Source organism: Tinamus guttatus, unplaced genomic scaffold, assembly GCF_059628265.1.
Source record: "Tinamus guttatus ecotype Peru unplaced genomic scaffold, ASM5962826v1 Tinamus_guttatus_pri_ptg000232l, whole genome shotgun sequence".
Lineage (NCBI taxonomy): Eukaryota > Metazoa > Chordata > Aves > Tinamiformes > Tinamidae > Tinamus > Tinamus guttatus.
The window spans coordinates 949,971-963,948 of NW_028288766.1; the positions used below are offsets into that span (position 1 = coordinate 949,971).

A 13,978-nucleotide genomic window follows, 5' to 3' on the forward strand; every position below is an offset into this window, starting at 1 on the left:
ATATTAAAAAATATATTTTCTTAAGGGAAAACAAAGAAACTTACAGTTTCAGTACAACTCAACTGTTCCATTCATTAGAAATTTTGTAGTTTGAGACAGATTAATAGTCTTTTAAATGAAAAAGGAGACTCAAGGTCTTTCGGTCTACTGTAAATGCTGGTCTTTAAGTTTCCGGGTCTTCCAGATCATTAAAGCAGTCCTGGATAAGAGTGTTTTGAATTAATTTCCCTAAACCAGAATTTCTTTTGACTATACTGTAATGTTTGTAAGTATATTTTATACGTGCACATATGTGTGTGCACACTCATAAATGCCCTATCTAGGATTTTTATCATGTCCATATTTTTGTGCTTTGGTAAATTAAGTTGGTAGCAGCGTAAAGGAAATGCCGTATGACTCCTTAAAAAAAGAACTGGGGGGAGACAGTATTTCCATGAACTGATATGCTTGTATTTACTGTCATCTTCACGGTTTGCCCCAAACAAGCCTGTATGTGTGCACGTCGCCGTACTGAAACACCTCTGTGGTTCTGTCCTAGGTACTTGAAGAATCCAAAGCTTTAGTCCGTAATGTCATGAAGGTGGACTTGGAACAAGCAAATGAAAAGGAGTGTGAAGTTTTGAAGAAAATCTGGGGCTCTGCGCAAGGGATGGACTCAATGTTAAAATATCTGCAGAAGAAAATTGATGAGTTCTGATGAGATGCCCCTTGACACTGGAATTGTATTTCTTGGACAGCAGGGCAAGCAAATCATGCCCATTAGAAAAAAAATCAGAAAACAAAAACAACAGAAAAAACACACAGATAGAAACTTACCCCTTGCTCAGCTTGGGAACAGGAGTTGACCCTCCTACCATTTATTGTCAAGGGGCAGAAAAGTACTGTATCACTTAAATTTGAACAAAACTCCTTTCTCCCAGATTTTTTTAGATTATTATATGTATATGCACAAACACACACACGTGTGTGGGTGTGTATATTTATACACACATAAAATATCTTTTTATATATATATTAAAGTAATATGTGTGTGAGTGTGTGTGTAGACACACTCACACAAGCTAAAAAGCGATAGAGTGCACTACGAAACATCTCTTTTAATGCTCTAGTTTGTTATCTATGGCTAGTACTGTATCAAATAGAGAATGGATTAAAAAGTGAATGGTGTTGCATTATTTTCTGTGTGGCAGGGAAATCTGGAATAACGCTTTCTCCTTTTCCTTTTGTTTTTATTTTTTCCCTTCATTAGAACACAGAGGTGAAACGGGTATTAGCCAGCCCTTACTTTCACTGCCCAGTACGTCAGGGGAGACAGACGGCGCTGTCTCAGTAGAAGGCTGAGATACCTCAAGTAATGGAACATTGGAACAGAATGGAAAATAAAATAAAAGGGTATTTTTGAGAATTAAACCCCATTATGATTTAAAAAAATTACACTTATCCCAGAAAAGAGAGTGTGCTCAGGATTAATGCTAAGAAAACACTCTGGCCTTCTGGGGGGGGAGAGGTATAGAGGGGTGGGAAGAAGAAGGGGGCAGGAATATATTTAATTCTTACCCAGATAGCATGAAGAAACCACTGTCTCTTGAGGAGAGTGAATAAGGGGAAGGGGGAGGGAGACTGAGTTGGGGGAGGAAACAAAACAAAAAAAAAAAAAAAGGCTTGTTTTGCAGTATTAGTGAATCACTGAATATCTTATGTATGAATATCCTAAGTTATAAGTTAGTTTTAGTGGGTTTTTAAATAGTTTCTCTGGGTTTGATTTTTTTTTTAATAACTACATAAGTGCTTCTGTTGCTGGCTGAGAATACTACTTTATATATGATTTGGTTTTGTTTTTTGTTTTTTTTTTTTCTTATTTCCTGGTTTAATTGATGTATTACACCAAAAATGCATTTTATGTTCATAAAAATTTAGGTTCACTTAGAATATATTATTTAATAAGTTAAAATTCTTTTGGCACACTATAAAGTACAAAAACTTCTTTAAAAAAAAAACTACCTTATATTAGATGTTTAATGTTCTTTGTCTATGCTTTTTTATTATTTTAAATATACACTATATCCAGTATGGTGTAAAAGAGTGCCCTGTGTAAATAGACCTATTTTGCATTCCTTTCAGGAGTGGTTATTGATTCCTGACTGCAGGTACCTCTTATTATTTGGGTATCTGTGCTTGCAATCTTACTGAATGTATTATGAAGAATGAAAAAGAAATCAAACCTTATTTTTGTACAGTTTTGAAGTTTTTACTTGGAACTGACCCCCCTCCCCTTCCCAGTGGAAAGCTGTACAGTGTGTAAATCTGCCTTTACCTTGGATTGGTACAGTATTTTTGCATCTGTGGGACCTACTTTTTTTGTTCTAGTAGTTTGAACTATATATAAACTGTACAATCTGTAAAGTTTTTATAGAATAAATATTCAGCTGTGAAAACTGGTTAAATAAAACTAATATTTCTTAACACATTTTAAATGTGCTTCTCATACAGTTGTCTTTTTCAAAGGCATTTCAGTTCTAAAAGTAAAAGAGTCATTTGAATTTGCAAATTGAAGATCAGAAGATCATGCTAATGCTTTATTCTGTTCTTTAGGCTCATAGCAATTTCCTTCATGAAAATTTGAAAATTAATTTATTGCTGTAAGTTATATAGATACTTTTTCTCTTAAAGAATGCAGATGAGGGAAGAAGAGGTACAGGAAATAATTCCACTGAATTATTTTGTTTGCAATTATAACATTTGGTAAATGTTAGCGTTTCCTTAGAACTCTTGGGAAAACAGCCTATGTTGTGGTATACAACAAAAGGAGAATTCATAGTAGAATCTAGTCATAGTCAGAGAGAGACCTCACCTTTTACTTGTTAAATCTTTCAGCGTTTCACTCAAGTTTCCATTAGGTTCCATTTTCTGTCCCTTGTAAGAAGTGAGTCAGGATAAAGAGGATCTGTTCCAGCCCAGGATGCTCTGCTGGCCATAAGCATGAGAATTCCCCTGCAAGGGAGGATCTAACATGGGATATGGAGGATCTACCCTAGAGATTTTTAGACGAATAAAATCAATTCAAGGTGACGGCAGTGCAGTGGAAAATACCACCCTTTGCTTTGTTTTTGTCACCATCAGTCTGTGGCAAGGCCTGCCGTTTGCACAGGAGGATGTTCATGAGTGGGCGGCCGTGCACATAGACCCGACGCAGCCGCGGAAGGCCGGGGCTGGGAGGCAGCCTGACCAGCGACACGTCGGAGGAAGCTGCGTTTGGAACTGGTGCCTCAGGGGCCCAGGCCGACTTGGAGATGGTTTTTCTATTCTGATTCCAAGACAGAGGTGGGAGCAGCTGGTTCATGGGGAATTTTGGAAGACCAGGAGCTCCTTGACCCAGGTGCAAAGAAAAAAACAAAAACAGATGCACTATCTTCTTAAATGCCAGGGAGGAGAATTTCCTTTTTCCCCCTAAGGAAGAACACCTCCTTGCTCTGTTCATCCTTCAGATGTGATAATGTAAATCACCACAACCAGGTGAGCATCAAACTTCTAATCAAGGGTTAGTAGAATAGGGAAAAATAGTATCAAAGATAAACTTGGACTAGTTTGAGTCTCAACCCCTGCGTCTCCTGTGAGGACTGTCAGCTACCTTGTTTATATCAGTATGTATCTGGTAACTAAAAAATCTGCTCAGTTCCTTACAGACCCTAAGACGCACTGGCCTACCAAGTACTGGAGGGAAATGTGTTCAAAATTGGTGCTGGAAAGTAAAGCCACCCAAGAGCCCTGAATAAGGGGTAGGAATCTCTCTGACAATCGAGCTCTCCTCTTGAGGTTGCCAGCGTCTTAGGCGGTAGCAAATCCTTACTTGCCAATCACATCAGCCTGGATTGCACATAGGCCATAGCTTTCCCACAAAAATCTCCATCACTTTAGAGTCTGTTTCTGGAAACAAGATGACTTTTTTTCCAGGTCAGGAAACAGTAGCAGAGAGCTACAGGTCGACTGCGCGGGGAATGGTTTGAAAGCCGTCCGTGTGCACGTAAGCATCCCACCCGCTCGGTTGTTAGTGTGGGCAAAGAGAGAAAGCTCAGCCCTAGGTAAGATAAGATGAAGTCTCAGCTGTAGGTGACTTAGCCTTCCAGAAAAAGGTATTTTTGAAAACCCTAAAGATCTGAACTTACCTCTGGATCTTTCCTTGCTCCCTATTTGCCTAAAAGGAGGTTTTCAAAACACTTCCTGCATTTTAGTTCTTCACTGGATTTCTGATAGTGCTAAAAAAGCCTGTTTTGTGCTACCGAAGTTGTTCCTGTTCATCATTGTGCAAAGACAACTAGGGAAATTACATCATTTTAGGCAAGAGCCATTTCTTCAGATGACTTCAAAACAAACTAATCCTGCCCTGTAACTACATAACTTTACATTTGTAAGTTAAATAATTTACCTAAACAACAGTGCGTACAATAGGTCTGCCAACACCTAATTTCGGGAAGGAGGCAGCGAGCAAACAGTAATGGTTGAGTAGCTGGGAGAGACCTTCTGCGGTACCTGAGGCCGGCTGTGTCCCTGGGCTGCTCGCAGCAGCGGCCGGTCACGCTCAGCCGCGGGGCTCCCTGGTGCCCTCTCGGCTCCCCGCGTGCCGCGCGGAGGAGCTGGCAGCAGCAGCAGCAGCAGCAGCTCTGGCAGCGCCGCCCTCGAGGCTGAACGGGCACCTTGCCCTCGGGCAGCCTGGGAGCGCTCTTGTGCGGAAGAGGCCACGAAAGTGCACTTTCTTTTCCAAGACATAACTAATACTTCGTGGCAGCCTCCATATGGCTCAAGATCAGCTCTGTACATCCCTCAACACTCCTCTAGCCGCTACTTCGACCTTCAACCTTTTTTTTTTTTTTTTTTTTTTTTTCTTATTTGTGAGGAAAATGACTGGCAGGCGAGTTGTGCACCACAGACCAAAACCACCCCACCAAAGCAGTGCTACAATTACCTCTGGTACGCTGAGGCCCTCACAGGAGAGGAGTTGTTTAATGAGCAAAGATTTTTTTGTGTGTGTGTTAGGACACGATGCTGGAATTATTTTGAGCCTCCTCCTCACTGCTCCCACACAGAGAAATATAGAAGCTTAAGTAAGGAGATCTGGACACCATTAAGATCTAGCCCATAACTAATTGCAGGAGCTACAAGAGGAAATAAAGGGATGGCAGTTAAGTCTCCCCTAAGGCCCCATTCACCTCAGCCTGCACGAGACGGGCAGATAGATACAGGAGCTCAAGGGGGACATAAACCTGTTCAGGATACTCGGGATACCAGTGTGGAGCACATTGCCAGCACCTCAGCTCATACAGCCTGAGAACAGGTACTTGCATTACTCTTCTGACCATCTAATCATAGTCACCAAAAGAACTCTAGCTAGGGCTGCAGTATCTCCTGCACTATATGCTTTAACCCTAACACCTTTTTAACTGGATGGTGCCCATCGACCAGATGACAGAGCGCTGCAGGGTATCAGGGACTCGGGAGCACAGGCATCATCTTTTATCCCCATATGTTAAAAAATATAAATTTAAAATAAAAAATGTTCCTTCAAGGATAAACAGGACAGCAAAACCTGCTCCGAACAAAACCCTGCCTCTTTCTGAAACCTGAAGCATTGCTTTGACTTCAGTAGCTCCATTTCTTTTCCTCCAAGAGCTGCCTTAGTCAGTCTCACGCTGAAGGGCGGGCTGGCAGTCCTGCTGAAACGTAACTCCACGCGCTAATCACCAAGGCCCTGTACAGCGTGAGCCTGTAAGGCCAATTTAACACAGAGTTACTATGTCCTCTGGATATAACTTAGTAAACACACACTATTGGACAACTACTTAACTCTGCAGGGGGAGAAGCCAATTCTTAATGCTGTAATAAGAGAGTATTTCCCCCATACTGTTTCCCAAGACTCATTCATTATAATCCTCTACAATAAAACACTGCGATTACCCAACAAAACCCAGAATATATTCAAAGTGCTCCTTGGCTTCCCTGCGCCCCTTATTAGTTACATTTTCACTAAATTCACTGTCCCGTCTGTCCCACGGGGAGGCTGCGGCCTGCACGGCTGGTCTGGGTCGGCTGCCTGCCGCAGGCCGCAGCCTCTGGGAGAGGCAGGGGCTGCTCCTCCGGCCTCTCGCGTTTGGAAACCCACCGAGCTTGTCAGTCTGGGCTGGGATCGTTGGGCGGCTCCCCGCTCCACCAGCTCTAATGTGCAGCAGGAGCGGTGTGGGGTGAAGCTGGAAATCCGATCATTTTACTGTGAAAATTTTACTTTGGAAACAACTTAAAAGCTCATACATCCAAAGTAGGTGGGGGGAAAAAAAAAATCTAAAGCCAAGTTTCAACACTAATTTCTTGAAGTAAAATAAACCACAGAGCTCAATTAAACAAACTGGGGGCAATTCCTGTCTTTTTTTGTCTACTTCAACTCAAAAGAACAAATTTATTTCCCCCATAGTCTGCCTCATCATGGAATTATGTCCAGCAGCTTCAAGACAAGAAGACCTTTGTAAAATACTAGTCCAAATGATGTAAAGCAGGAAGATTCGGAGACCCTACATAGCTCCAATCTGAAGCAGAAAAAAAAAATGAACTGAAATCCCTTGAGCTTCTGGCAGGTTTTGGCACAAAAAGACACCTAAGCTACTGCACTAGATTCTTAAGATGGTCTAGCCTCAAGATTAACAGTTGAGGTTCAGCACCACAGTGCCCAGCATTCAGGTGAAGGCCTAAGACGTTCACTCAGCTCTTGAAATCCCAGGGAACAGGAGTGCTGCAACTGCTGTCCCGGGAGAGGGGGAGACCACTGAGGAGCCCTGAGCCAGCGACGGCTGCTTTGGTAATCGGAGGAGATCCCTCCTGCCTGTCTCTGTTTGGGCATCACCTTCCCTGCGAGCAGAAAGTCAAAGATCGTCTATGACCTGAGCTTTGCTGAATCCGTGCACTGCCAACTACCTGCACATTCATGGGCAGTTCTGAAAGAATCATGAATAGCCCAACCCAGCAATATCCAACAATATGTCCAAGTAAATAAGGAAAAGCAGAGGTGATGATTGAGTTATCCAAACCACTGCGACCAGACCCTGGGCAACTACCATGATCCTACACAGCGGTCAAAAATTGCATAGTTGAAGTTATGACAGGCTCACCACTTGCAGGAAGAAAACAATGTGTAAAACAAAAAAACCCAAGCAACAACAAAAAGAATAGAGTTGCAATGTTATTACCTGGCTTGAAGGCAAACTGGAAAAAGCCAAGGAACTCTGAATATCCTACAAGGCACATCAAGCTCCTGCTGCTGCACACTGCTGACCAAGGAAACGACCATTTGAAGAACACATATTAAAGATGGAGTTATCAACACCCAGGAGTCTGCGCAGTTCAGAGGTCTCTGGAATAAGAGCCCAATGTCCTCCCATGATGACACATCACTGTGAGAGCTCTGCTGATGATCACACCTCCTGCTCCTCTCTGGGAAGCACTCAGTATTTGAGGTTACTCAAATAAATAATTCAAAACACACTGTCACTGCACTGGATTAAAGGCAGCCACCCCACATTTTAGTTAAAATACAGCACCTGGCATAGATGAAGGTAGCAAAGTGATTTTTCACAGATATAAGATTAAACACTAGCTGGTTGTAAGTTTATAGATTTCAAATAATAAGTAATAAAAAAAATGACACCAGAACTCCATTAATGAGGAGTCTCAAAACCTGAAAATAGGTGAGTTTTTCTAGAAATCTATGGTTAGCCTCTATTAAAATGCCATTCAGCTTCCCAGTGAAGGCAGACTCCCTCATTATACTGCCTAACAACAGCACAGGGCCATCCAACACTGTTCTAGTAAATTAATATTTTGGGAATGAAACTTGCTGAAAGAAAGAAAAGACATCCTACTCCTGCCTCTGGACAGCCCTCAGTGCAAAGACATTGACCTTGTATCTCCATCACTGAGCTATCACTGACCTGCAGCATGTCAATTAAGAGCTCGTCTCAAGTTCCCTTTCTGATAAATTGGTTTTATTACTAAATCTTTTTTTTTTTAATAAACAAGCAATACAGTAACCTATAACACCACTGTACATAATTATTAAACAAATAAGCCACATTTAAAAAATCAATGAAAAAAAATATACAAACACATATATATTTTATATATATGTATATACTACAGGTTAACTGAGGAAAAAAAAAATGTGATTTTTATCAGTATATAGCCAAAAAAGAGCCCCTAACTTCAGATTCGGAGAAATCCTCAGCAGGACTTTGTACTCTAAAAAGGTGGTTTGAACCTAGAAAATTCCCTGCTGGAAAACTGCAGCAATTCATGATACCTTGACACACCAGCACGACTCTTCTCTTTGATGTCCCTAGTACTCCTCTCAGTCCATACATGTGAAGAGCAACTGAAGAGCTTGAGCCCTACTGGCAAGGACCCATCTGGCCAAACATGTTACCAGCAACGACAGCAGCCCAGCAGTGCAGGGCACAGCCAAGACAAACGTCACCTTTTCTTTCTTAGACCACGACCTCATCACAAACCGAAGCCATCTATGTGGACAAAGAAAACCAGATCACCTGAAACAGAATCTATGCCTAACTCCCAGTTCCCATGCAAGAATGACAGCTGAATTGAGAGCTTTCACATCTGTGTGTGCTGCCACACGTAACAGATGCTGTGCTCGAACTGCACGAAGGCAGCTGTGCGCCGCACATGGACCGCTGCCCCCGTGGCTCTGCAAATCACTGAGCATAAAACAGCAGAGCACAACTTTCCTAAGGTGACAGACTTGCACAACTTCGCCTGCTAGATCACTGCACTACCACCAAGCCCCAGAGTTCCTTGGGATGGAAGCCATGACCCCAGCTCATAGCAGTAACACGAGACTGCTCCGTCCAACATGTTCTCCCCAACAGCCAAGGCCCCCTGCGGCAGCCCCCGTGCACACTGAAGCAGCACAACAAGGCAGACACGTTGGAAGAGCTGGAAGAGGCTCTGGGAGCCCGACAGCAGCAGGGGCTGGTTTCCTGCAGAGACTGCGAGACCACAGGGAGCAGCGCGCTGGAACAACCCCAGGACCTGAGGGCCCCACTGCGGGCACCTCGCAGCGCCTGCAGCCCAGACGCTGCTGGGCGGCCAGCACCCAGTGCCAGGGCTTGCTTTTTGAACACCCGGTTTTGTTACCGGGTGCCAAAACACCACTGAGAGATGGGCCACGTTATCTGTTTTCTGTTCACACTCACTGGACAGCTGCTAGCACAGGAGAAGTGTCGTTCTAAATGGTGGGCCCATAGATGAGGAAGAGCGCAAACATGAAAACATTGCAGTCTTTAAGATGCTTATTTAGAAATTTTGTGTTAAACAATAAAAATACTGACCGTTAAAGCTCACTAACAGTAACTTTGCTTTGTAGCCTGGGGAGCTTCTCACATCTTCCTTGCTGCCGTTTCTGTGGAAGGTGGGGAGCAACGTCACCTATAGTCTGCCCAAAATTATACTCACCGCCTGATTTTAACACATTCATCTTGGTCATTTTGTATTACCAGAGAACCAGCAGCCCCTCAGAGTTCAATTCTTCTGTTTCTCCTTGGGCTTTTTAACTTGTTTGTTTTTCCAGCCCTTAATGCTAGCACCCCACATATTCAGAATCACGTAAGTCACAGTTTTATCTGATTTTCCTCTTTCTCCAAAAAAGTCCAACTTCTCTCCTACCGTTATGTCAACATGACTCTTAAGAGCCGTGGAGCTGCATCCGATTCATAGCAGTGTACAAGAAAGTCTGGAGCACAGCTCAACCTTTTGGTTGCTTTCTAAAAACGCAGCGCATGGTGGGTCTCGGCTCTCACTCTCTGTGCTGCTCCCCGCATCCCCACCTCAGTACTTCATTTATTCTTCCAATTTCTGCCAAGCACAGATGTCATAGTTTGAGTTTTTAGTTTACTCAGATCTCTAGCTCTTTTTTCCCTATTCTATAGTTACCTCCTCCTCTTCCTTATAAACATTATCAGGTTTGAGTAACTCCATCTTTTTCATACCTGCCATGTACTTACATAGCAAACGAGTTTATTTTCCTTTTGCCCCCCTCACTGAGACCTGGCAGCCCGCAATGCTCAGTCCTTGTGTGTTTGCACATCATCTGGGAAAATCTACATTTCACAGGGACACAGGGGTTAAGAAATATGAAGCTTATTTTGGCTCTGCTGTGACTCTGATTTGTAGCAGCCAACTTGCCTCTTTCAAAATGTCATTTTTCAACAAAACCCACAGGCTCTAATTCATTCCAAAACTACATGCAGATGAGCAGGCTCCAGCCAGCTCTCACTTGCCATGGAGCCAACAGCTCTGTCTTTGCCTTCAAAAACCTCATGACAGGCTAATTAATTTAACAGTCCAGACTTCTCTTTGGTTGGTTTCCAATCCCTTCCAAAAAAGCTTCCTTCCCCTTGCTCTTTACAATACCTTAAATTTGGTTTTCACACTCTGAAAACATTATTGTTCTTGACAGTCAGTCTCAGAATTTTCCATATACCAACAAGGCCAGATGCCTTTGGGAGAGAAGAATTGACAGATCCCTTTGGTACTTCCCCACTACCTCCAAAAATGGTCAACAGGATGGTTCAACATTATTCTGCTGGCACCAAAACCCTTAGCTGCAGGGGCACAGGACAACAGGCTATATATCTAACCAAAACCACAAGGCAAGGTCAAACTTTCTGCACCTTCTAAGAAGAGCCAACCAAATTTAAGAGCCTTGGCTTGGGTGAAACACTGCAGTGTATTTCTCTCTTCTCTTGTCATTCCTTTTCTAACAAGAGGATCTTCAGTGCAGTTTTACAGCTTCCCCTGAGGTGGGTCTTTTTGTTTTGTTTTGGTCTTTAAGTTTAAAAGCACTGCAAGGCAGAGACCACCTCTCGTGATCACTACAGCACATATCACCAAGTGCCAGTTGCCTGCTAGCAACATCGTGTCATTTATTAGGATAGTTTAGAACTTCCCTGAAGTATTAAAAAAAAATCCTCCCATTCTCAGAATTTGCACTTTTCTCTCTGAAATATTCTACTAAGAGCACATTTTCATTGCAAAAATCCCAGTAGTTTATGGGGAAAGGTTTTAGGTAGCAGGAAAAAAGGCTATACCTTCATAGTAAAACTGGCTGTAGTAAATTCCAAACCACAGATGTGATGAAACAGCTTAGGGTGAGGGAGTTAAACATTAGAAAAAGTGTGCCTGACACATCTGAAGTCATTTTATATACACACACACACACACACATATATATATATATAACTCCACAAGAAGGTGGCTACTTATTTCCACTTTTAAGTGGAAAGATAGTTGATTGAAACATCTGACTGAGTATCACCCTGCACACACTCAGGGTTACACTGAAGAGCTCAGTGCTGATGAGAGCACAGGAGCCCTGTGCCACTGTCACCAGCCCATTTAGTCACTGAGCTCATCCACAGCAGCACTCCTTCACAAAAGAGGTGCATGTGCCGGTAGTTTAATAAAAATTTAGAAATACCTTTTGGCGGCATTTACCAAGGGGACTTTTTTTCTTCCTCAGCTTCATGCAAGGGCAAGAAGCCAACAGGGTTTACGAGAGAGCTGATCAACTTCTAGATTTCTATGCAGCCTCTGGGATTCACAGGTCTTCTCTTGCCATAGGGCAATATCTCATCATCTTCCATCAGCTTACTGTGAACTTGGCACAGTAAGCTACCTGCTCATTAGGGTGAAAATGGTTTTTTTTTTTTTTTTAAGCAAATTCAGGACACTGTGGAAGAACCTGGGAATTCTAGATACACCTGGAACTAGCCATGTTGGGATGCTCTGTCCTCCTCTGTCCATCTGACTCCTACTTAGTTGGGATATAGAAATACATCAGAAACTCAACTGAGTTTTCAAATACCGCATCTTTTTGCTCAATACTATCTAAAAGATCTTCCACCAAGACAAAATTTCTCATGTTTAATCTCAGTCCAAGAACAGTATCTAAGTTGTTCTAGTTTCCTTCTTTAACAAATTTTGTTTTTTTTGTTGTTGAAATGTTCAAAGAGCAGAGCCGCAGCCATTTTAAGGAAGTAACAGCTGGCATACATAGCCCCCTTTAAAACCCAGTGTGTTTTTACTGCGCCCTCCTAACTTGAAAGGGCAAGAACCTCTGTTGTTTCGGACAAAGGGCTGAGGAAGAGGAGCAGTGTTCTCAACGCTGAAGACTTTGTGTCCATGGCTGCCGGGCGGCTCTTCCTGGAGGAGAGGCCTCCCACGCTGTGCCAGGCCGGGCCGGCCTGGGCGCTGCACTGGAGCCACTGCCAGGCCCTGCAAACCCACCTCCCTGCCCCAAGTCTCAGTTTCGGCTCAAAGGAGAATTTTAGAGGCTCTGCCAGTAAAGCCAGGACTATTTGCGTCTCCTCAAGCAACCCAATACTGGAGTAAGAAAAGAAAGAAGTAGCTGCTTCAGACTGTGAAGTACAGAAACAGTGTTGGATGGAAGAGGCCTACCTTCTGCCAGGCTTGAAGGAAAACATTCTTCACAGCTCCTCTGCCCTGAGACCCTCAGCAGAGAGCCTGCTGATCAGGCCAGGCATTACAGGAGGAGGAGGGAGAGAAAGTCTGGGTTTAAAAGCATCTAATGTAGTTGAACCTTAACAGCGATTCCATTTTCAAGCCCTAGGGAAGAAGCACCAGCATAGCTTGTCGTTCACAAAGGCAACAAATCTATAGAATAACAGATGTTTCCACCAGTCAACCAATGTCAGTAAAGACTTCTCCGTAGAGCGTGTACTCTTTTACAGGGAAGGGCCATGGCCAAGCTCCAAGCTCCCACTTCCACAGGAGCTATATAGAGAGATTCCCACGGCCTGCAGTACCTTGGGGACTTGACAGGAAGCTACAAGAACGCTGCATTATTTAGAAAGGCATTCACTTCTCTTCAAGGGATGGCAAGGCGTAAAGGAGAAGGGTTCCCATACAAAGTAAAATAAGTGACGTCGGGCTGGAGGCTCTTTTGAAGTCCTATCTTAAAAATTGCCTTAAGGTTTGTTCAATCTCTGATGAACCTTGCCCCTCCAAATCTTTATGCAAGGCATGAAGCTTTGACCTCACTCATTTAATGTTAAGTTCTGCAATATGCTATAGGGAGTAGTGCTTGGGGAAGAGCAAAGGGAGATTGGCAGGAAGCAGCTCAAGGAAATGAAAGAAAAAACTAACTCTCAAGACTCTTTGAGGTACTGGGGGACCAAGTGAGTATCCTACTGATCCTGCAAATTTTAAGATTCTATTAACTGGGATTCAAAACCTGACTCCTAATATTCAGGTATTATCTCTCAAAGCATCAGCTTGTGCCTTGACCACAGAGAACTAACATGCTTATAATGAAAGTCATGATTATGAGCGTTTTGACAAAACAATACAGGGGAATTTAGCCGTGTCTCTCCACTCAATTTCGAGGCAAGTCCTACAGCTAAGTCTCAGCCTTCCCTTGGTGAGAAGAGGACAATGAATCTTCTTGCACCGTGACATATTCCAAGCAATTACAAGAGCCTGAGCCCTCAAAGCTGCATTCTGAGCATGACTGGAACATAAATAGATTAGCAACTGCTAAGGATTGCTCTCCTCTGGATTTGGAAAGAATGTTCCCACTTTGCTTTTGTAGCCTTTAATGATACCCATCTATTCTTTTAACAAGAAAAGCCATTTAACATTTTTATGAATATCCTAAACGCTTCCCGCTACCCTTAGTTACCCTTCTTCCCTGTTTTCTGCACTGCTGCTGCCTAAATGGAGTCATGTTTTCCAGCACGGCCTTGCCCTAAGCAGAGCCAGCCCCCCGCCGCCTCCCCCATCCTCATCCTCCCGCAGACAGGCGGAGGCCTGACGGCCCCGCGCTGCCCCGGGGCCAGTGCTGCTCAGCAGTCTGCAGGGCAGAACACACCTGCCAAGACTCGATTTGGGGGTCTAAAATTAATTC

General features: G+C 43.4%; 1 protein-coding gene across 1 annotated transcript in view; it reads left to right on the plus strand.

Moving 5' to 3' along the window:
- CDYL (chromodomain Y like) overlaps positions 1-975 on the plus strand; it is a 95,947-nt gene extending 94,972 nt beyond the window's left edge. The window contains exon 7 of the mRNA XM_088525651.1: positions 539-975. Within this exon, the coding sequence (XP_088381777.1) occupies positions 539-697 (159 nt within the window). The 3' untranslated portion in view covers positions 698-975. The remainder of the gene's footprint in view (positions 1-538) is intronic.
- Positions 976-13,978: the final 13,003 nt, after the last annotated feature.